The 27916-nt window shown below is 40.0% G+C and overlaps 1 protein-coding gene across 1 annotated transcript; it reads left to right on the forward strand.

Moving 5' to 3' along the window:
- Window positions 1–3845: 3845 nt before the first annotated feature.
- Window positions 3846–27607, forward strand: gnptab (N-acetylglucosamine-1-phosphate transferase subunits alpha and beta). The gene is made up of 21 exons (XM_063460408.1): window positions 3846–4096; window positions 5147–5232; window positions 5549–5668; window positions 5872–5922; window positions 7821–8023; window positions 9381–9445; window positions 9598–9732; window positions 16711–16872; window positions 17004–17183; window positions 17298–17468; window positions 17580–17703; window positions 17790–18005; window positions 19965–20998; window positions 21084–21283; window positions 21404–21623; window positions 21719–21832; window positions 21916–22001; window positions 22079–22177; window positions 22309–22476; window positions 24068–24158; window positions 26194–27607. The coding sequence occupies exons 1-21, from the start codon at window positions 3935–3937 to the stop codon at window positions 26263–26265; spliced, it is 3759 nt and encodes a 1252-aa protein (XP_063316478.1). The 5' UTR covers window positions 3846–3934; the 3' UTR covers window positions 26266–27607.
- Window positions 27608–27916: the final 309 nt, after the last annotated feature.

A 27916-nucleotide genomic window follows, 5' to 3' on the forward strand; every position in this document is an offset into this window, starting at 1 on the left:
ATTATTAGAGTATTTTATGAGGTCAAAAAAGAACGAGTATTACAAAATGTCCAACTTCTGTAAGTACTGTATGTTCATTTCACACCGTACTTGGTTTGGGCTCCTTTACCATGAATTAGAGGAGCCTAGGCTGGAGGTGATCAGGTTGTAGTACTGCTAATGTATTACTGATAACCAGGTTGGGTTTTTTTTTCTAATTGTCTCTTTTGGGCTTTCTAGTCTTTGTTAGACAGATTAGTGAAGAAGAGACAAGAAAGCGCACAGCAAAGACCCTCAGGTCAGAGTCCAACCTGGGCAGCTGCATATCTTCGTTGGCTCGGTCACTCAACCAAACTGGTAACCGCCTTCAGCTCTTTTGGGTCGTGTGTTTCTTATCTTCCTCGTGATGATGTCTCATATTCGGAGATTCTCTGTGGTGTTCAGATTAGGTGAGTTGGCTGGTCAAGCACAGCAATAACGTGGCCAACCAAATGATTTGCTAATCATTTGGTTGTAGCTCTGGCACTGTGGGCAGGTGCTAAAGAAATCAGCCTGTCAGCAGGTGGAAGCTGACATGCTCTAAAATCTCTTGGTAGAATCTAAGTTGACTTTGGACTAACCACCACAAACACCAGCAGATGCCATGCACCCAGAAACTTCTCACACCTTGGAGTCTGTGTCTCTCCACTCCTCCATCAGCCTCCAGGACCTTGAGTTCCAAGTGAAATCCAAAATTTACCTTTATTTTAAAAGTTTCTGTTTCTCTCTGCAGTCCAGGTAAGACTCTTCTGACACTGTATCTGGTTCAGGAGTGCTTGCTACCAGGACACAACAGTTGGTAGTTATTAATGCTCTGACACCAGCCTTAGTCCACTCCCCATGAAGTCCTGAGTAACATGAGTAATTCATTCAAATTGACTTTTGTCTCACGAAAGTTGATTTGAGCCTCTCTAGCCAGCGGATATCGCTGTTGCTTTTGCTTTCCAGTCAGCTTTCCACTAATATTGTTAGAGCACTCTGTGAACAGCCAGTCTTTCCATCAATGACCTGCTGTGGCTCACTTGGCCCCCCTTGTGGAGGGTGTTAAATATCGTCATCTGGATGATTGTGATTGTGGATGAGTGTACTGAACAAAAGACATGCTGTATTTATGCCTTTTGAATCCCAATCCACTCACATTGAAAATGAATTGATAAAGAAAATAATGTGATTATTAATTAATGTTAATTAACAATTTTTAATAAATCCTTGCAAACACAACATGTGCCCTCTCTTTGGAAAGAAGCAGTCGTGGTTCCTGTCCCTAAATCTAGTCGTCCAAAAATTCTAAACGACTTCAGGCCTGTTGCCCTCACTTCAGTTGTAATGAAAGTCTTTGAAAAAATCATCAGAAATGTGATTATGAAAGAGATTGAACATATCTAAAAACAAAAGATATGGTTGTTGATTTTAGGAAACAACAAAATGGGCACGGAGTCACTTTAATTAAAGGTCAGAAAATAGAGCAAGTACAATCATATAAATATCTTGGGACCATAATCAATGAAAAACTGAACTTTGATCACAATTGCAAATCAGTCTGTAAAAAGGGTCACCAGCACCTTTATTGCCTTAGGAAACTTGCTCATTTCCACATTGACCAAAAATTTTAACTTTGTTTTATCGTTCTTTTATTGAGTCTGTTTTATCCTTTTGTTTGGTGGCATGGTTTGGTCAGACCTCTGTCACAGAGAAAAACTCTCTAGATCAGATAGTGAGATGGTCCAGTCGTCTGATAGGTGAGCCACAGTCTTGTTTAGCCTCCCTGTACTCTAAGCAGGTACAAAGGATGGCTTTATCAATCCTTAAAAATGGTTCCCATCCTCTAAGGGGTGAATTTCAGCTTCTTTCCTCAGGACGGAGGTTTCTATTTCCGAGATGCAGGACAAAGCGTTAGAAAAATAGCTTTGTCCCCGTTGCTGTCACTGAATTAAATAAGAACTGTTTTTGTTTTTGATTTGAAATATTAAATTACTATATATGTGCTACAGTGAGGTTTATATCTTTATTAGGTATGTGTGTTTTTGAAGGGATGCCAAATGCTATCATTTTTCTGTAAAGCAAATTTACCTTGCCTATGGGTATAAATAAAGTTACCTTGACCTTAATTAATTATAACTAAGTGAACTACTGTATTTCTGGTTTTCATGAGTTATAAGCCATAATCAGCAAAATTAAAAGAACAAAATTCTTATAACGTTTCACTTTATGTGTAATTAATATAGATTATATGTAAATTTACCTGTTTGAAGTACATTAAAAAAATCACCAGACTACTGTCGTTTAACACTATGTCAACAGTTACATGCAGGGTAAAGTTTGATTACGTGGCACAGTGTGGGACATGCTACTGATTACATCTAACTTAAAAAAAAAAGAAGCACACAAACTATTCAGTTTAAAGGTTTGTACCACGTGTTTGGTGAGCACAATTTTGCCAGTCACTGCACCCAGTGATCTGTTTTCTGATCGTGTGTTTCAGCAGATGGAGGGTGTTCACAGTATTTATTTATTACTTGTATTCTTACAAATAAAATCATAAAAACACAGGACTTTTATTTAGATTGAATTTACAGGACGCTGGAGAGCTTTGCTGCATTACAGTATGTTGAATTAACACACAGACATTCCCACAGTAGAAATACACAAATTAGCACATTTTTAAAAATGACCTTAAGGCAAGAATTTGGGAATTTGAGCTTCCAAATTTCTTGGAGGAGAACCCTCAGACCCATTTTTATTCATTTATTTAGACTTTGGCAAAGTGGTGACATATTGGATAACTTGTATTTACGCACAGTTATTTGAACAGATGATCTTGCACTGCAGTTGTTCAGAAATGTTCCATTAAGCTCCTGAAATGACATTTCCAAAGCCCCAAACTCAAGGGATAAATATAATATATATAATATTATAATATACCCCCTTTTGTACAATACTAGCAAAACCCCCGGATAAAAACTACGCTGCACTTTTCATTATAGAATGAAAGTTGCACTTTCAGCATTACCTCATTGTTTTTGAATTCCTGTCCTTTCTATACACTTATTTTAATAATTAGACTGCAATATGATACATTTTTGTCCAGCAGAAAACTGCTTCCATTTTTTGCGTCCATTTTAGGAGGAATACAAGTTATAGTCTAAGGAAGATGCATATTAAAAATACATATATTGTTATTGTTTGTGTTTACACAGACCCAGTGGTGAAGACAGCAGGTGAAAAATGTGAAGTAAATGTAAAATGAACTTTTTGGAGTGAAAATAAAGAAACAACAGTTCTGATGCAGTTCCACTGATGAAAGACACTATTATTTAAGTCAAACTCAATATTGATGCTTTTTATAAATGGTAAAATGGTAAATGGCCTGTATTTGTATAGCGCTTTATGTGGTCCCTAAGGACCCCAAAGCGCTTTACACTACATTCAGTCATCCACCCATTCACACACACATTCACACACTGGTGATGGCAAGCTACATTGTAGCCACAGGCGGTCAGTAATTCATAAAAAAGTTATATAATATAATATAATATAATATAATATAATATAATATAATATAATATAATATAATATAATATAATATAATATAATATAATATAATATAATATAATATAATACATTTGAAATGTATAAAATGTATTAGGGATTTGACAATTGAGATATCGCGAGTTACTCAGTGAGAGAAGGCCGTGAAGGCACCATGCATTCTCCTCCTCGCCGCCGGAGGGCAACAATGAGCTCAAGCGGTGGTGGTGGCAGCCGTGCGCGTGCTGCTTCATCAGCGCTGAGGAAGAGTCACAAGCCCGGTTGTCATGTGTCTTGCTCTGTGGCAGGCGGTCAGCTGACAAATCCGGCTCCTGTGTGATGTTTACTTTCTGTTTTCAGCGCGTTTATCTGCGTTTTTTCTGAATGAATGCGGCGCTATGCTTCGCCCAGGAGGACCATGGTAGTCGTGAACTCGGTGCTGAAGCTGGTGCAGAGGCAGACGTACACCTGTCTGTCCCACCGATACGGGCTGTACCTCTGCTTCGGGGGGATCGTGCTCATGATTGTTTCCGCCTTTCAGTTTGGGGAGGTGAGGTTTCTTCTCTTGTTTCAGCTCCTGTCTCTTACAGACAGCCGCTTCTGCTGTCGGGTTAGCTAGCGTCTACTTTCTCCTAACAGCTGTTTTCAGCACAGCACCTTCCCACCAGAGTCCACTAAAAATCGCTTGTTTAAGCAGATCTTCCTGAAAGTAAACAGAAATGTATTGTGTTAGAGTGAATAGCTAAACATTTGTCATTTTTATGTTTACCATTTGTCCATTGTTTTAGCTCTGTGAAAGGAATTCTTTCTTTCCTCCCATCCCCAGATTCTCGAGGTTCTGGGTGCGAGGTTGAAGTGTTTTATCACAGGAACATCCTTTTGAAGGTCTGTTTGATGTTTGGTAGAATTTCCTGCCCTTTGTATGGTTTCACTGTGTTACCTATGGTAAACCATACATTGGGTGAGGGGGAGACTACCCTCTTTATGACCAAGGATGTTCCCCCTGCTTTTAGGGTTTATGACCCTTTGATCAGCAGGAGGGCACCTACATACACACACACACCTATCTACACACACACACACACACACACACTCTTGTGTATACATTTACATACAGTGCCTTTCTTTGTAACCAAAGGGGGTTGCAAGGGGAGGTGTTTTGTAAACTATTGTTTGAAGTTTGTCAATAAAAGGCAGCGAGAGGAGGCTATCAGTGTGGTCATTTTCGTGCTGGACACAGAGGTGGCCTCCCTTGCGCAAGTAATCGATCGAACACTGTTGCCTTGTTTTTCTTTCATGGGAATAAGTCCTGGATACAGCGGGGTCTGAGTTAGACCCAACATATTGCATGTCTTTAAACGACACGTCTCCCCAGACTGCCTCTGTTCAGTGTGTATCCTCCATTAAAACCACTACTGTAGCTCTATTTTAATTAAACTGCCCCTCCCTTTTTTCAGATGTAGTTTAGATTTAGTTACACCAACTGCTACTTGATTTACGTTGAATATCAGATACTAAATCTCCCCAAATGATTCAGCACTGTAGTGTGCGTGTGATTTTAAAATCGTGAACTACACGGCGTGTTCTTCTGTCCATGCAGGTGGTGGTGGAGTGGAGTAGGGACCAGTATCATGTGCTGTTTGACTCCTACAGAGACAACGTGGGTGGGAAATCATTCCAAAGCAGGTAAAAGAAACCAACCTTGAGCTCATTTCATAGATACATTTTGTGTCTTAGAGGAAATCTATCTTAAGGCATTAGGAACTAGAAATCATAAAAATCTCAAAGCACATTGCACATTTTCTAATCCTAGCAGACAAGAAATGTGAAAGAACCAGACAGGGTTTAGCCATGCATGGATAAAAGTTAATTTACAGAGAAGTGTGTGCTGGGGAGGAAAACGGGGTTGTGGATTTGCAGTTTAAGCGCTGTCTGTTGAATTATATGAGTGTGTGTTTGATTTATTATTTATTTTGGGGTTGGTTTTTTTTGTTTTTTGCAGGCTTTGTCTGCCCATGCCTATTGATGTGGTGTACACCTGGGTGAACGGCACAGACACGGCGCTGCTGAGGGAATTGAAGGCAGTCAAAGAGCAACTGGAGGAAGAACAAAAAGCTCAGAGGTAGCTTTATCTCCTAAAGTTCCCAAATACAGTAAAACTCAGCATGAAGGTCAAAGCATCATCAGCTGACATTGATTGGCTTGCTGATGCATAAAAAAAGGGAATCGTGTGATTTTTTTTATCCACCTCTGAAATGTCATCTAGTGTTAAAATAGACTGCAACAGCCCAATAAAATATAAATACACTGTTCGTTTACACACAGGGAACGCCTGGGGAGAAACACAAGCGAGACAACTGAAGTGCCAAAAGACAGGTGAGTGTGATGATGGTGTACACAGTGGGTGTGTGATCTGTGTGCTTCATGAAGTTAAATAAGATGAAGTCTTATTTGTTTAGCAGTTCGTTATTTGGAGTACATATTTAGGGCGTGTGTGTAACAATTATGTGGCGACACAGTAGTGCGGGGGTTGGGACTGTTTCCTCACAGCACCTCCAGTTGTGCATGTTAGGTTAACTGTTTATTCTAAATTGACTGCTGAGTGTGAGAGTGATTGCGTGTCTGTGTAAAAATAATATGCAAGTTCGGGATTTACATAAAGTGCTTGTGCTCAGTGTTTGTTGCAACACAGTCCACAAGAGTCTAATGCAATGAGAGATATGGAGAAGAAAATCTGGGAAGCTGGTAGCTGTTCTTGTGGACTTTGCCCTGTGTCCCCCACCTCGGAGGAAAATATAAGTTTTTAGTTTGTTTTGGGAACTTCTGGTGCAGCTAATGAGTATTGAAGCCTAGACTTCCTCTTATGTGTGCCGGTCTCTGATTACAAATAGAAAAATAAATAAAAAGCAGAAGTCGTTTTGCCATATTTTCTTGCTCATCCTCTTTACACGGAATGCACATACACACCTTAAGACACCTGCTGTTTTATGCTGGTTCTACACTATATTGCCAAAAGTGCTCTCTTGTCTCTTGTTTACACAGATTGAGTGACAGCCCATTCTTAATCCATAGGGTTTAATATGATCTCAGCCCACACTTTGCAGCTATAACAGCTTCAGCACTTCAGGGAAGGCTTTCCACAAGGTTTAGGAGTGTGTTTATGGGAATTTTGGACCATTTTTCTAGAGGTGCATCTGTGAGTCAGACACTGATGTTGGACGGGAGGCTGTCTGCACTCTAATTCATCCCAAAAGTGTTCTGTCGGGTTGAAATCAGGACTCTGTGCAGGTGTATGTCTTTATCAGCTTTGCTTTGTGCAGTGGTCTGCAGTCATGTTGGAGCATGAAGGGGCCATCCCCAAACTGTTCTCACCAAGTTCGGAGCATGAAATTGTCCAAAATGTCTTGGTGTGCCGAAACATTAAGTTTCTCCTTCACTGGAAATAAGGGGTCGAGCACAACTCCTGAAAAAAAAAACCCCCACACCATAATCCGCCTCCACCAAACTTTACTTTTGGCACAGTTCTTTTGTGTTTATCTATGCGGTCTAATGCAGCTAAGTACCACAGTTCTGCATCATACTGCTCATCTGTTAACTTAGGGAGAGGTTAAAAACAGGTTGCGTCAGTGTGGGTACATGGTGTGTTGAGTTTATTCTCAGACTTGTAGGTGTTGTGAGAAACCTGCTAAATGACTGTTAAAGTTGCAATGCAGTGGCATTGTGTGAACACCGAGGCTGATGTTGAAACAGGAAACTCTGGTGGGTTGCACCACACAGAGGGTGTCAACTGATGGGATATGAGTTAGAGAAAAGCAGTTATTATTTTATTAACCAGAATGTTTACCATTGTTTACCATTTAAAGTTTACCGTTGTTTTACTTAGCACTGTGATAATTGGCTTTGTTTGGCTTTTATTTAAGAAAAGGGGTGGTACAAATTTTTTAAAATCTTTTTTTTAATAAAAAAGTAAATGCATAATGATAATAATATATAAGTGTACATGGAGGTTTTGAAGAAACAGTATTTTATTATTTTATGTTTTCCTCTTGCTTAAATTATATCAGTGCACTGAACATCTCTTTAGATATTTCCTGTTCCTGTTTCAGTGCAACATTTTCATGTCTGCTAAATGTGTAAACTTCATCGATTTTATGCATATGTTTTAAACCACAGTGCAAAGGAAGTAGCTCTCTGAGTGAGTGCACAGGTGTAGATGTGCTTATTAAAGGATTATTTATTTATTATTATCCCTTTTTCTGGCCATTTGTTTGCAGTGTTAAGCCTGAATGCCTGCTGTCCCATTGCATCATCGCGCCCATGCTGGCCCTGGATCCCGCTCTGCCAGCCAACATTACGCTCAAAGAGCTGCCATCCCTCTCTCCCTCCTTCTCTGCTGCCAAAGAGCTGCTGCTCATGAACAAACCCTTCCACCAGCCTACGAGCTTCTCCTTAGTCGTCTTTAACTCGCAAGCTGAAGGTAAAGAAACAAAGAGGATCAGAAAAGAATGCTCTTTGAATGACTTCAGTCAGCCGACTGCGGGTGGAAGTGTAGTAACTGAGCCCAGCGGGCAGTTCGTCACTACAAAACATGTTATTTTTAACTAACGGCGTCAGTGATCAATACAGCCGCTGCAGGTGCCAGCAACAGTTTGATCTGCAAAGATGACAGCGGCCAGGATTGAATTATTCATATTTATGCAAGAGCGTTGACGTCCACCCTCTGTGGACAGTTCTAATAGTGTGACACACCGTACAGCATGAAGAGAGACAACACCAGTGGGAGAGCCTAGTTCACAAATTAGTGTGTATAAGTGGACGGATTAAGAGATTTTCCTGATTCTATTTTAGTTTTTCTTCTTTATGTTTTACTTGTTCTCCCGACTCATTCAGGCTGTTTTTACCTTACATAGTTCATCGCACCCTTCTGGATCACTGTAGGCGCTTACCCAAACACACACACACATTCATTTCAAAGAGGGCGGAGCTATAAGTGTGAACTTGTGTGCGCTTGAAGACATGAAACTATAGCAGGAGATTAAATTTAATGATAGTGATAACATTAGTATGGAAGCAAGATTAAATAATCAAGATCATTGTGCACTGGCATAACACTTGTATTCAGTGCAGTTTCTAACACTAAGACCAGAATTTTGCATTCAGCTTTTGAGGAAACACCTGTGACATAATTCATCTCTAAAATGATGACATTCATCAGTTTTTGTAAAATAATTTAGGGTTTCGTTTGCTGACAGGAAACTATTCAGACACAGCATTTAATAGGTTTCTTGGATTGTGGTCCACTTAAACCCAGCAGTGTTCTGCAGGAGGGGAACGAATGGGAAATACCAAATCCTTCTTGACACTGGAGTTTACAGGGGAGCATGCATGTGAGAACACAAGTGTCCAACTCAGCAGGATTGGACATTAAAAAGGTCTTTACTGTGCCAGCTACCTAGCAGGTAGCTCATAGCCAGTGAGTGGACTCCATGTCTCCTGTCTGGGTTTTATCATTATTCACACTAACCTTAAACAAACTGATTGTTTCCAGCACTGAGATGATGATCTGAATCCTCTGACAGTGCTCAGAATTCATACGTGAAAGGCATAAGTCTGATATTGCTCACTTGATCCTGTTTTTATCTTTGTTTCCATCTTTTTTTGTTTTTTTTTATTTGACGATTGGAGGCAGTTTGTTTAGTTTGTTCACGTAGCCCACACTTTCCCAGAGTTTGTTCCACTTTGTTTTGCACTTCATGCACGCGTGTCAAAGATCGAAATATGGAAACCTGAAGGTGTGTGTCTGCTTCTCACCATTTGTTTATTGCTCCTTGCAGCCATTAAAGCGTATACAGATGTGTCTAAAGAAGATCAGAAATTCTCTGTGTCCAGATGTTACCTGGTAAGTTTACATCTTTTTAGCACTTTTTAAGAAATTTGCATTTATTCTATTTGTGCATGTAATTAACTCTGTTATCTTTTCCATTTATAAGAGAAGGCAATAAAACACCAAAAGGCTTTTATTTTTAACCTTTGTTGTTGTGTGTCACGCAGACAACGGATAAAGAGGCTCCGGGTCTGACCCGCATGCAGACTCTGGCGTATCTGAGCGGCTTCCCTGCGTCCTTCAAGGAGACGGAGAGGTTGCGAGCCAAACTTCCATCTGTCATAACCAGCAAGATCAAACAGGTACCAAAAGTCATTCCTTCTGCTCATTAAATAAAAAAATCTTCTACACCACCTTCCAAGTTCAAATCCATTAAAACATGTACTATGAGCATGAAAATAAGGATGTTTTAAAGTTGGTTTTAAAACAGCAGATGGCAGAGTTGCACTTTGGTGAACGTGCAGCAGACGCTGTCACTTTATGTAATTGTATTTCTTACTTTCAAACACTATATTATTTCCTCCCAGTTCCTTGCATTAATTCTTCTTCATCTTATCACTTATGTGAAATAGTGACATCAGAGTGATGCTGAAGGATGTTTGTAAATCACTATCTCAATTATACCAGAGAACTATAAGATACTGTCTGATCTTTTTATAAAGCATAGCACCAAATTCTAAGAATAGTCTAATCACAGAAGTCAAATCCTCCTTGAATAAGAGTTTGCACCTTCCTGCTAAACCTGCGTTTCACTATTTTAATCGGTGACGTTGTGTTGTGGATAAAGGGCCTCTGTTTAGCTCAGCGGCCGGTGGCTTGTCTATCTAATAATTTTCTCTAATCAGAACTCTGCTTTATATTTTGAGACAGAGGAATGCCACTAACAGGTTGGGATTACTCAGAAATAACCAAGGAAAACAAACCAGGCCAGGGCTGAGTGACCCTGTAGCTCCAGCCGTCAGGCTGCAGGACAGGCCTGAGTCTTCTGATAATGCCCTCATGTGGCTGATGAGAGCTAATGGGTGTTGCATTAGATAAGGTCTTTCATAACTGCCTTTGTTTTTAATAAGAATTCAAAACAAATGTGTTATCAGAAAGTCTTACAGTGTCAGAGGACATTAAAGCAAACCGATAACTTCCAAAAATCCTTAGTATAGAAATTTGTATTTTTAATTGAATTAGTTAAATAAATCAAATGAATTATTTTTATTTTGATATAATTCACAATAACAAAATTTAAAATGTAATGTTGAAAAAGCATTTATTGGAGATGCAGGGCTGCTGTGCTCTGAGAATCTTTCCTCTTCTTCTTTTGTTTTATTGTACATTTACAGTGACAATAATAATCTATTCTATTTTGAATAGTGTATATATATCACAAAGAATTTTATTTTCCAAAATTGCATTATTAACTAGTTTTGGGAATTTTTTTTAACCCCAATCGACCTGTTGCTATCTCCATATACTTCTTCATAGTCCAGCTGAACATCAAATATCTAATCAACCAATCAAATGGCAGCATCTCGATGTATTTAGGCATATTCATGGGTCCGTCCCTTTATGACCACAGGGTACCCATCTTCTGATGATCACAAAGCTCAAATCATCCCAAACTGGTTTCTTGAATGTGTCAGTATGCTCACTGTACTCATATAAGCACCTTTGAGATGTGGTAGAACGGCACACGATTACAGATGTGCAGTCGATAAATCTGCTGCTTGATAGTATCGTGCCAATATGCACCAAAATCTCTGAGCAATGTTACCAGCACTCTGTTGAATCTGTGTCATGACAGTTTGACAGTTCTTAAGGCAAAAGTGGATCCCACCTGATATTAGACAGGTACCTGATAAGGACTACACTAATAATGATCTATAACATGTAGGTTAACTGCATTTAATCTAACTCATCATTATCCAACCCAGCTGTCCCGTCATTCCTTCCATTCGTCTCCAAGTCTGCCTCTGTCTTGCCTGGCAGGTCATGTGATAATAACTAGTGGTATTCAGGCTGTAACCTTAGCTGTCCATGCAGGGGTTAACATTAGAGCAACTGTTTTCAGTGGCGCATTGCCAGCCAGCACGCCAAAAGGTCACCAGGATTTTTCTGACCTTATCTGCACTCTTAAACACATCCTTGCATCTCAAACCTTTAAACCAACCATTACCTGTTTGGGCTCCAGTTTTCAGGATTTATCAGTGGAACAAACTGAAGGAGGGGTGCAGGATGTGAAAAGAAGATCGGAGCTGGCATTTGTGAGGCCACACAGGAAAGATGATGGAAAGAGTGTGTGTGTGATTGGTGTTTAGCGGTGGAGGGATTCTAGGTAGACAGGCCACCTCACAATGCTCAGTTTGGATTTCAGCATATTTCCGGGTGCTTCTTGGCCGGTTCTGTGAAAGAGGGATGATGTGCATAGTGTGGAGGGAGCGGCTGAGCGCTGAGGGGTGGCTGGTATTTATAGCTGGTGTTAGACCGACGACTATAGTGATGAAAGCTGGACCACAGCCCCGATCATCTGCCTGTGCTGTTGCCTGTCAGGTCCTGCCCACTGTGTTTGTGTACAAGTCTGCTGATGTGATTGTATTAGCGTGCGTTTTGATGTGTTTAAGAAGCGTGTGATTGTCCACGTGATGTACTGTCTGCTCCATGAAGTGAGGTTGTATACAGTGTGTTCATAGAAATACAGAGCAAATAAGACAGTCACAAAAATGTTGAATTTCTAAGTCAAAGTAAACCGTTTGTACATGCTTGGCCAGGACATCCTTGTAAAAGAGATTTTCTGATCTCGATGGATATTTTTTTCCTGGTTAAATACATATGAAATTAATATACAGATGTACAATATATCAGCCAACTGTCATCTGAATGTGATAGAAAGTTTGAGCTGTGTTTGCTTTTATTACCAAGCAGTCTGACTAGGATTTAAACAACTATAAACACAGAAAAATGCCTTCAGTCACTCAGGCTAAATCACTTTTCACAGCTTCCTTGTTTCATTGACAGAAAGAATCCAGAACCCAGAACTTGAACTATAGAAAATTTCAAAGTAAAAGTTGTGCCTCAGCACTGTAGCCAACATGTTGTAAAAGGCGATCCTTTTACTCTGAAAGCAAAGGGATGTCACATTTTTCACAGGTTTCCTAAACATTGGACAGTGTTTGTAGACTAAGTCCATCACTTCAATTTAAACTACAACAACAGAAATATGCTAGTGACCGATACAATGACAGCGTAGGTTTCCTTGGCGACAGCTGGTTGCCAGGTGCCCAGTCTGTAGACCTGGTGTAACCAATCTTTTTTCCAGCAACTGTCGTCAGTCTCCAACAATCACTTGTAGACACTTGCAAAATACAAATTTTTCCCTCGTGATCAGTGGTTGCCAGATGGTTGCAGACCAGTCTCTAGCCCTGTCTGTCTTGGGTCTTATTCAGTTTGAACCACAGTTGTCATATGGCTGAAATGGTGGACAAGTTCGTGGTTAGTGTTCACGTGTCTGGAAAACCAATAAAGAGTGAGATTAAGCACCAGTAGCCATGGTTTGTGGACTGGAATTGCGATGCCAATGTAGCGGTCATCTTTTAGAGCTAAGACTGACTGTGATATGTACTTGGAACAAAGGGTTGAATGCTAGCAACCCTTCAGCAAGGACTGTATAGATTCTTGACACAGAGACTGGCAGATAGATGCTAACTGGTATTTCTATAGCAAATCATAAAAACAGCTGCCTCATGGAGCTCTATCTTGTAAGATTGAGACCCTACAATGAAACGACCTCCTTTAAGGAAGCACTTGGCAAGAGTGCGAAGGAAAAACTCCCTTTTAACAGGAAGAAACCTCCGGCAGAAGCAGGCTCATACTTGTGTGCTTCAGTGACCCACAAAGAGAAGGACGACGCAGCTGGAGTTCAGATCGAGCTGCATGCTGCTGCAACATCCCAGTCCATCTGCTTGAAAAGATCACTCGGCACTGGGTTAATTAGTTTATCCACATTGTCAACTTATTTTTCTAGACTAATTACATTGTCCTCAGTCCCTGCAGTGACACACGGGCCACAGTGATGAGGGTTTATTATGTGTTGAGAGTAAAATACACACGGGACATGTTAATACTGTGGTGTGGAATAACTCGCGCAGCCGCCTGGAGCCCGGGGCAGATGACCTGATGAAATCTGGATTGTTTGGTGATTCAAAATTAAATTTCACAACAACCATTCCCCCTCTAATTGAAAACAAGGAAACCTATCCATATAGTCAGTGCTGTTTTTTTTTTTTGTTTTTTTTTGTTGACAGTCTGTGTTCTCCTAAAATTAAGACAGGAAGCGGTCACATGCAATGACAAGTAAATGTAGGATTTGTCCACCTCTGGGTCAGCCGTCGTTAGCTGTGGAACCAGTTTGGTTTCATGTGTCAAGCACGCTGCAGTAAGCGGACGCTGCTGAACACAGCTCAACTGTTTATGATGATAAAGGTTAAAGCAAGACTAAGCAGTTACTGTATGGGATAGCGCTTAATCCTGAAACCCAGTAACAGTAGCACAAGAAGCCATTAAATCACTGAACTGATATTAAAGAAGGATTATGATGTAATATGTTTTGTGTTTGCTTACATTAGTCTTTGTTTTTTCAGCTTTATTGACAGATACAGTGAAATGAAAAAATATGAAAATTTCCAGCAGTCCTTAAACCAAATGTCCTCATAACCAAATATTGTTGGTCATAATTTACTTAAATTAAAAATGAATGTACAAAATGTTCTTATAACAAGTATCTATAGGTCAAATTACCAAAGTTTGGTTATTTGTTATGTTGATTATGATGCATTAGATAAAAAGGTTTAGGGGTTTGTGGGTATAAATTGACACTTCTTTGGAAAGCGTGCGTCTGTGTAAAGCTGCCACACACCTCTGCTTTGTGTGTATGTGCCAGTGCATTATCGGGACTATAAAGAGTGCAACCTGATCCGTGCCTTGTTGTCTCCGGGCTGCGTCCCGCTGGGTTTATAAGTCCCAGCTAATCCGCCTCACCTAAAAACAGGAGCAGAGGAAAAAAAGCAGACGAGTGGAGGCAGAACACGAGCTCGTGTGAAGCGACTCAAGAAGTTTTTCCTGTAAAGTAAAAGTAACCCTTCAATACAAAAAGTGTTTTGCATTAATATTTTTAGACAACTAGAAGCGTGCAAGTATGTAAAAAGGAGGAAATACTCGATTACTTGCTGTTAATAGATGTTAGCAATATTTTACTATTGCAGCTCATTTTGACTATTATACAGTGCTTAAAGAATTTATTAGATCACCTCTCAGAAACACAAGAAAATACAAATATTTTGGATATTTGTCAATGACTTGTGTAGGACAATTTATTAGATAAATAAGAAAACTTAATAAGTTTGACCTGGCACACTGGACTTCTCTAAAAAGTCAGAAATTAACCAAACATAACATTTAAACCCTAAAACAAATGGTTTTTGTTCAGGAATGCAAGTAAATACTCAAACAGTTTTTGAGTAAAGTACTTGTGGACACTGGTGGATTTATCAGTGCAGAACCATAAAAGAAACATTTTGGTAAATATCAGCACTGTTAATCTTAGGGAAGCTGTCGCATAAAGCTTCCACTGTATCTTGGTCTAATAAATTTATTAAGCATTGCATATGTATATCTCGAGTTTTTTTTTTTTTTAACAGTATTTTTATATGGAGTTTATTTGTATATAAAGATCCTTACCCTGTAATGCCTGTGCCATGAAACAATTAACAGAAAACCTAAAAACTCAAAGTATTTAAAAAACACACAAATTTAAAAAAAAGAGAGAGAAATAAACTCTTTATTTGCATAAGAAAGTTTTAATTTGTATCAATTTTGTTGAATCCAGGATTATTGAGAATTTATTGCTCACAGTTTGTTTATCTTAAGCAAACATATACAGTGGTAAAAATCACTAAAAAGTGTTAAAGGATTAAGAATATTATTCTTTAATGGCTAAAGTGGTCAGAAATGACGCAGAGTGAAAAAAGTGCAATATTTTACTTAAAAAGAAATGAAGCAGCAGAAAGTTTTTTGCTGTTCATGTTATGGAGGCGGTCTTTAATGTTTAAGAGAGTAGACAAAAGGTTTTTAATATCCAAGACTGGGGGTGTATCTCTCTCTCTCTCTCTCACTCACTCACTCACTCACTCACTCACACACACACACACACACACACACACACACACACACACACACAAACACAAACAGAGGGCTTTGATGCCATACATAACTCCTCTGAGATCAGACAGAGCCATCTCCATGTGACCCTGCTGGAGAAGATGACATCACAGAACTTTCCGAACTCTCATCTCTTTAAACACACACACACACACACACACACACACACACACACACACACACACACACACACACACACACACACTTGTGTAGCTATGACTTCAGAGGACCTTTACCGTGACTAGCTTATCCCTCTATCAGCTAACTTTAACTGTAACTACTGCTTGCCTGACCTTTTGAGGAACTGCTTTTGTCTCCATGGAAAGACTTAGTCAACTGGTTTTTCCAGTCAGTTTTGTCGGCTTCATTTATCGCCATCTTTCAGAATTTTCCCTCTCCTAGTCTCTGCTATAAGCTGCTTTAAATTTAAATTTTTCTCACTGTTGCATATAGAGATTTTTGCTTTTCAGCTGTTCAGTTGGTAACTCTGTCCAACTAGAAGTTTAATGCTTTTAGATTTTAGAAGGAGAATTAAGCCTTATGTAAAAGATAGGCTTGTTTTTACTTTTTGTGGATTAATAAAATAATAATAAGCCTATAAACATGTCAGCAGCTCTGTGAATTACAGCTTCAGTCCACTGAGTAATATTTTATGAAAGTTTACCACCATTATCAGCTCTGTCTTTACTGCTCTAAATCTGTAGGTTTAGCATGCTTATCAGCACTAAACAGAAGCTACAGCTGAAGATGATGAACAGGTATTTAGTCCAAAAGTGTAATTTCAACCAACTTGATAAGTGACATTTGAATAGTCAGAAATGGCAAAGTCGATAGATGATGTGTACCAATTGTGACAGCAGATTTGTATTTAAACACCAAAAAATGTAGCCTCCTGGTGGCCGTAAGAGAGAACAAAATTAAAAGGTATTGTGTGAATTGCAGGATCAAAAGTAGAGCCTAAACATTAGGATATCTTTATCCTTTATCCGTAACTTATTAAAAGGCTACTGCAAACCACTGGACTATTCTTCCAAGCAATTAACACTGTAATTGAAATGTGTTTATTTGTCCCTCAGTTTGAGTTGTACTCAGAAGCCAGCATCGCCCTGCTCCACCTCAACACGCAACAGGATTTCACTGACTTGACTCAGCAGGCCAAGAAGAACCTGACACTGGATGGGAAAGAGTTAACCATCAGTCCTGCATACTTGTTCTGGGACCTCACTGCTATTTCACAGGTAGAGTCTTCTTTTTGTATCCTTTAATAATTGGCATTTTTTTTACACAGTATTGCAAAATGTGTGCAGTAGGCACTATATATAAGATATATAAGATGTAAAGAAAGAAGTGTTGTGTGTTTGCCCTCCAGTCTAAACAGGATGAAGATGTATCAGCCAGTCGATTCGAGGACAACGAGGAGCTTCGCTATTCGCTGCGCTCTATTGAGAGACACGCCCCCTGGGTGCGACACATCTTCATTGTCACTAATGGGCAAATTCCCTCCTGGCTTAACTTGGATAACCCCAGAGTTTCAGTTATTACACATCAGGTAAAACTTGAGCCTCAACTTCTACAACAATAAAGGTCAGGCTGGAAGACAGAAGCTATGCTTTTATTCATAGTTTATTGTGTAAATTACTAACTGCTCCTTTTGGATTTCCAGGATATCTTCTCGAACCACAGCCACCTTCCCACTTTCAGCTCACCTGCTATAGAGACCCACATCCATCGTATTCCTGGGCTCTCCCAGAAATTTATTTACCTCAATGATGATGTGATGTTTGGCAAAGATGTGTGGCCCGATGACTTCTACAGCCACTCAAAAGGACAGAAGGTGCGAACACAACATGAAAAGTGCTCACAGTGAAGTTTGCCCTGAAATATGAGCCACCGTTTCATTTTTTAAATACTGAAAACTAGCTTTATTTTGCTCAATTCCCTGCAGGTATATCTCACCTGGCCGGTTCCTAACTGTGCAGAAGGCTGCCCAGGATCCTGGATCAAAGACGGGTACTGTGACAAGGCCTGCAACAACTCAGCTTGTGACTGGGATGGAGGAGACTGCCTGGGTAAAGATATCAACACCGTTGCGTCTTTTTTATAAATGGGCATGTTTGTGCTGTGCATATTAAATTTTTTAATCCTTCTCTAACAGGTGCAGCAGGGAGCAGTCGATTCCCTGGTGGGGTCGGTCCCGGTGGGGCTGGAGGGGCCGGGGGACAGGTGTGGCAGTTTGCAGGTGGTCTAGGAGGCATAGCGGGGACATCCTACTGCAATCAAGGCTGTGCCAACTCCTGGCTGGCTGACAAGTTCTGTGACCAGGCCTGTAATGTACTTTCCTGTGGCTTTGATGTGGGAGACTGTGGCCAAGGTATGTTTAAAGCAATACATGTAATAGTGTTTTTTTTTCTTTGTTTTTTGGTGTTTCTTTTGGTTTTTACTATTTTTATAATATAACCCTCAAAGGTAATCAGGTCTTTCTGTTGTATTATTTTTGGTTCAATACCTGCAAAAGGATTAATAAATTGGTAATATTTACAAATATAACTGCTAATAATATGTAATAAAATATGGTGACAAAAATCCTTTAAAAACGTGAACATTTTTAAATGATAATAGGTAAAATAGCAGACTATGATAAATTATGTTTTAAAGAATAAAAGATTTAATTTTTTTAATCTACTCACTTAGTTACTTTCTCATTTTATTATTTATTTACTTACTCATATACTTACTTGTTTATTTTATTGATACCAGAATTTAAATTACTCTGTTGCAGATGCAGCACAAAGAATAAAGTAAAAGCAGTATGGTCTACACTAAAAACAAAAGACTTTGTTATACTTGGAACAGCCATATTGTCAAAGTTGTCATATGCAACATGGTACATATAAATGAAGATAACAAAAAATCCCCAAAATTCAAAAATTACTGCAATTAAAGCCCCAAAACTGACATGAATATACAGTAGCTTAGAAACTATTACAATGAGAACAGCTAAATAGAAAATGTAGAAAATCTTTTTTTATAAAAGTGAAGAAGTTTTTCAGTTAATTAAATTTTAAATGAGATGCAATCAGGAGCTGAAATCTAGAATGAACGTGGGTACTGTGACATGAACTAGCAAGTACTGTGCAAATCTTTCCTTATACAGCAAAGCTGTAAGAGATGTGTGTTTAACTGCATGTCCAGCAAATGGTGCAGAGGCTGCTCAGGATCCTGACAGAGGAAACCAAGCAGTGTGGTGAGTCAGTCAGGAACAGTATTGACGAATTTCCTCAGTGAGTAATATGGACGCATTCCAACAGCCGGCAGTTCGATAATCAGGTGACAGAAATGCTCCTTCGCGGTAACATATCTAGGATTATGCCACTTTTCACTCACTTCTTCTTACTGCTCAGATTAGTGTCTCTGTCTTCTTGAAAAGTCAGTTAGACCACGCTGTGGTTTTGGAAGTTTGACTGTAACAAACAGTAATTAGATTTTTTTTGTTTACATTCCTGAAGTGTCTGTCTGAACTAGTGACAAGCTTCTTATAAATAAATTATATGTGTTTATAATGCTAAGATATGCTTTATTCATACATACATCAAAATAACTCAAATGAAGTAAAAAGAAAGGAGCTCATTATATTGAAATGATAGTAAAATAAAGGAAATTATCCCAATAAGTAAAATTCTAAAGAAAATACAAAAAGGTAAAAAATACATATATCAATCTGTCTGCGTGTTTGTTTCTTTGTCCACCAACTCCTCCTAGACCTTAAGGAGTTGAACAACCAAACTTGGCACAAAGGTGCATTGTAGGCCCCTGAATGCTCTGATCTGTATCAGACACCACAGTGTTATCATATTGCCCTCCACCCGCCTAACAACAGCCTGAAATGACTTGGTTTTTGACTTTTTGCAACTATAACATCTTATGAAAGCTAAACTATACATTATATATTGTAACGTCATTATGTTGCCTCGCAAGCACCCTTTTGCATATATGCACCAACAACTCTTTATAAAAGCTTTGCAGCACAGCCAGCAGCACAGATGATACTATAGCCAAACATGTATTAATAATATTACTAAGTATCCTATAAGAACTTATAATGATTGACTTGTTTTTATGTTCTGACACCATAGTTCTTGGATACACAGTCTAAATGTGCAGTGTAATTTGCGTATGAACAATAAACAAGTTTATGTTTTTATTTAAAGTGAACATTTTTGTTGCTACTAGCACCCTAAACATATTCTTTTGTCATAGGGGAAAAAAAGGCATTCAAAGTGTGTCCTTTGGGGAAGTGAGAACGTTTTGAAAGAACTCTTTTCTTTTTTAGAACACTTTAACGAGCTGCATCATGTGACCCTACTGAGGAACCAGAGCCACTACAAGCTCCCTGTGGGTGAAGTCAGGCCGTATTTCAGCTTTGAGAAACTCGCTCGCAGAGTCTCCGATGCCCACATCAGCGAGAACCCCGTGGTGCGTCACACCTCTGTCGCAAACAAGTGGAAGACCATTCACCTGCTGCTCCACCCTGGTTACAACGCGACCCAGATCCACTACAACCTCACTTTTCAGAGAGATGACGACACAGAGTTTGCCATGAGCTTCAGTGTGGCTGTCGACACCCGTGAGGTCTCTCAAACTAACGTGTCCCCGACTTCAAGCAAAGATGCAGGAAAAGAACCAAACGCGACCCCGACCCCGGAGCCAGTGTTCCCTTTCTCTGATATTCCTGAAGACAAACGAGGACCTAAGATCAAGAAAGGGCGGCCTGGAGATCCTCAGACTATCATAGAGGTTCCTTCTTTAAATGTGTCGCTTTTACCAGCTGCTCTGCGCAAAGAGCTTCAAAAGCTGGAGGAAAAGCTTCTGATCGGTGACATTACTATGAAGGGTTACAATCTCACAAAAGCTGAACTTTTAAAGCCTTACAAGAACCTGGCGGAAAAGCATTTGATCCCCGATTCACAGCTAGGCAAAGGTGATGCAAGCAGAGTCCAGAAGAAGCCCTATAAAGACTTGGACGGAGAGGATTTGAAAGGAAAAGATGAAACTGGAAATAAAGAAGAAGTGTCTAAGAAAGATGTTGCCGTGAAAGACAAACCCGTTACTCCTCTCGTACCAGTCCACATTGATGATAAACTTCTAAAAGATTTTATAACTGAAAAACCTTTCTCTCTGAAAACTGCGATTGAGAGGCCCATGACATCAAAGCTTTTAAACCGACTTTCCCCCCAAAAAAGCGCAGAGAGTCAGGCTGAGCCAGATAATGCTGCTCCAGTGAGGAGAAGGCTCCAGCACTTCATCTCCTCAGACCGAGGCTTCCTGCCGTGGGAGAGGAGAAAGTATTTCCAAGCTTTACTTGAGGTTTGTACACCCCTCAGTCTTCAATTTAAACCTCCACTCAAAACACTTGATTAAAAGAAAAAAACTTTTTGTGTTTACTCGACAGGAAGAGGAGCGTCTTGAGAGTGAAATGGCGTATGAGACCGATGGCACCGCTACCAGGCGAAAGCTTCAGGACACTTTTGCTGACTCGTTGCGCTACGTCAACAAGCTGCTCAACGGCCAGTTTGGCTTCACGTCTCGCAAAGTCCCCGCCCACATGCCGCACATGATCGATCGTCTCATCATGCAGGAGCTGCAGGACACGTAAGTGATATTCTGTCTCATCAAATCAGATTTATATAGAGCTCACATGTTTAGAAACAGCTCATCTGTTTCTAAACAGTCATTATATATCTATAAACCACTCTGCTTGGTCTTCTTCAGATTCCCGCAAGAGTTTGACAAAACATCGGGCCACCGTGTTCGTCACTCTGAGGACATGCAGTTTGCCTTTTCATACTTTTACTTCCTGATGAGCGCTCAGGATCAGCTCAACGTGTCCGAAGTGTTTGATGACATCGACACTGATCACTCGGGTATTCTGTCTGATCGTGAGATTCGAACTCTCGCTACAAGGATCCACGAGCTTCCACTAAGCCTCCAAGTTAGTCAAAACGTCTTTCCCAGCGTACATGTCAGTAAACAGTTTCCAACAGTTCCAGTTTTGAGTTTCGTTTTTATTCTTCGTGCCGTTTTTAGGACCTGACGGGTTTGGAGCAGATGCTGATAAACTGCTCTAAGACGCTCCCAACTAACCTGACCCAGCTTCACCTGATCAACCCCACTCAAGAAGCCTACTATGACCCTAGCATGGTGAGATGTACAGCTGGCTTGACTGGGTAATATTTATTGAGTGTTGAATTATTTGGCTGATTTTCTGTTTTCCTAATCTGCAGCCTCCTGTCACAAAAGGCCTCATCCTCCACTGCAAGCCAATCACAGAACGTATTCACAAAGCCTTCAGAGACCAGAATAAATACAAGTGAGATTTAATTTGTTTATTTCGATGTGTATGAGTAGTTGTGTATACTAAGCTGACAGAGCGCTTTTGATGGACAGGTTTGAGATCATGGGGGAGGAGGAGATAGCTTTCAAGATGGTGCGGACCAATGTGTCCCACGTGGTCGGCCAGTTAGATGACATTAGGAAAAATCCCAGGTGAGGAGAACTTTATATTCCTTAGAAGCAGATGCTTTTTCATTGTTTTACCTTAATGTGGTGCAATCAAAGTTTACATCTCTGCCATCCTTGTTGTTGAACTGTGTTATTTTCTTTAATTTCACCAAAAGGAAGTTCATCTGTCTGAATGATAACATCGACCACAGTCATAAGGACGCTGCCACAGTGAAAGCTGTGCTGAGAGATTTCTACGAATCAATGTTCCCGTTGCCGTCCCAGTTTGAACTGCCCAGAGAGTACCGCAACAGGTTCCTGCATATGGAAGAACTCCAGGAATGGTATGTTTTGAAGTGTAAAAGATAAAAATAAAGGCTAAAAATATCCACTGAATTATTTCTTACTGTTTTAACCATAGACTGTATAGAGAAGAGCAAAAGTCACCCACTGTTTTGAAGATTACTGTATTCAGATTTGGACCATTTTTGGATATAAGAGTGAACAGCCAAGTCTTTAGCTTGATATTTAACAAGTTATATCCATTAACTGCCTTCTAATAAATGCTAACTTCTAAATAAAACATATCAGAGTTCAAGTTGATAGAGATGTGTCGATAGAGTTACACAGGAAGAAAGTTGGTATAAAGTTTGTAATAAAAATGCTAAAATATCCACCAATCAAGCAGAAACAGAACCAAGAGATTCAGTTCAGTGGTTTGAATTAGCAGAAATGATGTCTCACAAACAGTTAGCAACTTCTAGCCACCTGTTACAGCACATATCCAGCCTCTACCATACCTCTACCTTTGTCATGGATTACTTCTAAGCCTTAATTAAAAGGGTGAGTTATTTAAAAATTTGCATCTGTAAAGTTGGTCTGAAGAGGACCAGAATAATTTTATGTATCAGGCTGTAAACAAGCTTATTTTTGCTAGTTTGGCATTTTAACGTGCAAAAGTATGGAGGTGGGCTCACTTTTGGAGTGAGCATCAAGTGGTCATGCAAGGAACTGCAGTTTTCAGCCCCAGAGGTCGCAGCTGGGCTAAACAACCTTTAAATTAGACTCCTGAAAATATCAAAGAATTCAAATTTTTCATCTCTCTGATTCAGTGAACACAGATTTGTGGAAGCTGATCCTGGATGAACTGCCTTTAGGTTACATTTAAAATGTCTGCTTTGTCAACTGCAGTGAGGAGTAGGTCACCAGAACAGTAGTGAATATTTTTAATCACTTTTGTTACATGGCATATTTGAAAGCTTTGTCTATTAAATATCCATAAATAACAGGAAAACGTGCAGTTTTTTGTCAAATATGGCAACACCTTTCGGCAACAAGAACTGAGATGCTTTAAACTAAGGCATGCACACAAATATAATTTTAAGCTCTGAGTCCTTCCCACACAGTCGAGCTGTTTTCCCCATTCATACTAAGGTATGAATTTGTGTCTGTCACCACGTAGGACAGCGCATTGCCATGTTGGACCAGTGGGAATCCCTCTGGAGAGTTACAGGGCTCTTTGTCAGGGATCCTGCTCCTGCGTTCAGGGCGCTTCACCAAGGGAATGCAAGCCTCACATAGAGGCTTTATAATTAGACCGAGCCGCTTCAGATGAATCACTAGTTTTAAGATGCTTGTAAGATCATTAAATGGCTGAGACTCTCAACTCCACCCCTTCCTTTCCACATCTATTTTCCATGTCTGTTTGTAAGCTTGACAGGCAGATGGTGTTGGGTGATGTCACCTTGTCATTCCATTGCTGGCTGTCCTCTGCGTACTGCATGCTTCCTCCTTGTCACATCACACCTTATCATCCACTGACCTGCCACTGCGAATGTTTATCTAATGCAGAACAATCATTTGACGCCTGCCTCTGTACCTGTTGGAGTTGGATTGAAGTTTTATGTTAACTGATTGAAATGTGTTGTTTCCCAGGCGGGTGTATCGGGACAAGTTGAAGTTCTGGACCCACTGTGTCCTCGTGACCCTCGTCATCTTCACTGTCATATCCTTCTTCGCCGAACAGGTCAGTGTTCACCATGAACGACGTTCGGCTCATTTAGACATTCAGACAAAGATACACACAGAATTTGCTTGCACACCTCTCCATTTCCATGATTCACGCTTGAGTTATGATAACGCCCTTCGCTACCGAAATTCCTCTCCGAGGAGCGTCCATCTCGTGTGTCGAGCTAGTATGACCAGCTATGTCGTGACCTGCCTTTATCAAGATGAAAGACCCCAGCAGCCTTTTATGGAAGGCAAGACTTGACTGTCTTTGTTAACTGGGATCAGACAATTCCTGCTATATCTTGAACCTTCAGAAAAGTTATATTTCAAGCTGTAATAATATACAGAAAGCACTTAAAATCATTTTAAAAGCAGGAAAATATTATTGGACACATTTCAAATTCTTCCTCGTTGGTGTTGGAAACGGTTTAAAACAAATGCCACGAGTTGTTTAACAAATACTAGTCGACTGTTCTGAGGTACCTTCCTAATCCAGAGGTTTCCGGTTTCTCCTCAGCGAACTAAAAGAAAGGTTAATAGTTGCAATGACCTTAGGAGAATTTCCTTCACAGAAACCCACGGGACCAGTGTGTCACGCTTGTCCTGTGTCGTTGTCACTGTACACAGACTGACTTTTGATGTCTTTCTGGCACTATCTGAATCTGGCTGCCCTTCTGTTTATGTCAGAGTTTAGATTAGAGAGATCAAATGTGTCTTCACTCCTCAGAGGGAGGTGATTTTACTCGGCTGCTCTATGTCTAAGATTATCTTTGCTTTCTTGGGTTACAAACATCTGAGGGAACTCTGGTGTCAAAGCCTTGATTGGTGAAATTAATAGTTTGACATTTTGGGAAATATACTTGCAGTCTGGGCACAGTTACATGAGAACATTGATGCCACTTATAACCATTTGCTGTTGCTAAAAAAACAAATGAAAAATGGTGCCAGTGAGGAGGTCGAGACGTGGAGTCAAACTGCCGACCTTCTGATTTATAAACCTTTGCTTTACCACACACACACTGTATCCTTTTGACAGTCGTGAAAAATGAAATGACTGCAATTTCCTGTGCTATGATTTAAAAGTCGTGTTTTCCTATTTTTAATAAAGAAAAATATTATTTTAGATACAATAGAGCTGCATTTGGCAGCAATAACTTGAGCTAGATATTTTCTGTATGACTCAGTCTCACACATATTGCTGAGGAATCAGCATTAATTCATGCACAGCTCTCTTAAGGTCTCTGCACAGCATTTAAACCAGGTTGAGGTTCATTCTTCCCTTTTTCAGCCTTTCTGCTGTAGATTTACTGCTGTTCCTGGTGCAGTTTGGGCCAAGCTTTAACTTTAGGCCTCACACTTGACTCTAGAATACTTTTGTATATAGAAGAGTTCATGGTTGGCTCTGTGCCTCCAAGGTGCCCAGGTTCTGTGGTCGCAAAACGAGCACAAATGACTACCCCTCCGCCACCGTACTGACAATTGGCATTAGGTGTTTGTGCTGAGTTTGGTTTTCTCCTGACACGGTGCTGTGCATTATAGCCAAATATCTATACTTTGTGGTTTGTTCAACTTTGCAAACCTAAGCTGTGCTGTCATGTTCTTTAAGACTGAATAACAAGCCATACTTATTCAGTGTTTTTCTAATTGTGCTGTGATGAACTTTAACATTTAACATGCTAAATGATGCCTGTAGAGTCTAAGATGTAGATTTCGGGGGTTTTGTAGTTTCTCCGTGAATCACATGGTCTGATCTTGGAGTGAATTTGCTTTGACAACCACTCCTGGGAAGATTGTGGCAATATATTCACACCTGAATTTGCCAGACCTGCAAACTGCCTTGACCTTTTCTTTGCTTTTATACAGGTGCTCACATTTGCTGATGATCATTTAATTAGGTGCATTATAGATTGGATAGATAGATCTCTCTTTCCACCACTCTCACTATGTCTGTTCAGAAGGAAGTTAATGACCTTTATTGCCACCCCTTTCATATTCTATCAGTTGTTCTGCAGGTTTAGTAGTGACATTTCCTCTTTCCCCTGTTCCTGCAGCTCATCCTGCTAAAGCGAAAGCTGTTCCCCAGACGCAGGATGAACCGGGAAAGCAACCCGGAGCGGGTGTGAAAGCGGAAGACTTCCCTCTCTTCATTTTATTGAACAACAGCCTCCGCACCTCCTCTCCACCTCCACAGTGAGCACAGGAGAAGGATGCAAGCCAGCTGGAAAAAGCAATCCAAGATCCTCGGCGCAGAATTGCATCACCGTGGATTTGAGGAGAGACTCGTGTGAAATGTCAATGAAACATTTTTCAGAAGATGATAGACAGGGCTGGCCGGTGAGGAGAATAGCAGCCAGACAGGAGGAGCTCATAAATGTTCTTCTCTTCCACTGGAGGCACCCGAGACTTTTTACACACCACAAACAAGCAACACTCCTTCCACCCTTCACCACCCTCCTCACGTCCTGCCCTCAGCATGCCACTGATTAGTATTCTATTAAAGTGGGAAACACTTGATATCAGCATGTCAGTGTCTGTCAAGACAAATTTAAAGGGTTTTTTTTTGTTTGGTTGGTTAGTCAGTTAAATCTGGTGGTAAAAGTCTCTTTACTGTTTTTTATCTGTTTTATATCACTGTAAGTTTTTGGAGTTTTTTTCTTTGTATTTGAGGATGCTGCCTTTGCTGCTGGGATACTGACAGACTCATAGAGTCAGCAGATCAAATGATAATCAACACAGTCATTACTTCTAGTTCTTTTTGTGTTTATGTTATAGTTAATTTTAAAAAGATTGAGGATCAGATTTATACATATAGGACAAATAGGAATAGGTGATTAAAGTGTTGGACGCCATATCTTCGTCTGCCATATTTGAAACAAGAAAACTTTTAGTGCCTTCGTTGTTCATTCCTGCTTGTTTAAATGTTTTTGTTAATCTCCCTTTGGGATTTTAAAAGGTCTTCTTGTAAATGCTAATCTTGTGGTTTACAGTAAGAATGAATGGGATGCAGGATAATATGAATATCATTCTCTGTGTGGTACAAATGTAAGTGATTGGTGGAGCTATATTAGAAGTAATACTACAGCTTTCAAAGCTGCCTGTACGTGTGTCCCTGTGGGACTCAGCAGGCTCGCTGCTGTCTGAAATTCAGACCTCCTCAGCATGTTCTCTAACTTATTTTGATTGTATTGTTGTGACAGTGAGCCCTGTGACTGACACAGCCGATTTGAGTTCTAGAATGTAAACGATACGCAAGTGTTTTCCTCTGAACGCCAGTTTTATAGTGTTTCTTATTATAGTGACAAAAATGGAAATGAGCAGTAGCAGCTGTCAGCATTTTGCCACTGTGCTCTGGGTTCATAGGATGTGTGTCAGCAGATGAGATGCTGAGAGCCATATTTGGAAGATGAATTTACTCTAATTGCACCAGTTTCATTGGTTTAACAGAAATAAATGTGATTTGGTTTGGTCAGCTTGGTGGTGTTTTTGTCAGTACTGTTCACATTACTCTTTCCACACTTACTACAATTTTATTTCTCAATTCCTCACCTCAGACTAATGATCAGGGCTTGTCACATTTCAGACGTCAATACATTTACTTTTACAGGCATGTTTAAGGGACTTTCAACATGGCATGGTTGTTGGCTGTATACCTGTGATGCCCATTCCACCAAACCCCTTAGTGCGCTACTTGATTGAGATATGATAGTGGAGGCAATTTGAGTACGGTGTTTTTTTATTGTCACGTTTAAGAAACAGTTTGAAATAATCTAAAAA

Source organism: Pelmatolapia mariae, linkage group LG17 (genome assembly GCF_036321145.2).
Source record: "Pelmatolapia mariae isolate MD_Pm_ZW linkage group LG17, Pm_UMD_F_2, whole genome shotgun sequence".
Taxonomy (NCBI): domain Eukaryota; kingdom Metazoa; phylum Chordata; class Actinopteri; order Cichliformes; family Cichlidae; genus Pelmatolapia; species Pelmatolapia mariae.

Bases quoted from the DNA above. Each gene is read 5' to 3' on its own strand.
- gnptab (XM_063460408.1), top strand. From the start codon at position 3,935: ATGCGGCGCTATGCTTCGCCCAGGAGGACCATGGTAGTCGTGAACTCG. The intron at 16,873-17,003 runs GTAGAGTCTTCT...TTTGCCCTCCAG, and splicing joins ACCTCACTGCTATTTCACAG to TCTAAACAGGATGAAGATGT. The intron at 17,469-17,579 runs GTGCGAACACAA...AATTCCCTGCAG, and splicing joins GCCACTCAAAAGGACAGAAG to GTATATCTCACCTGGCCGGT.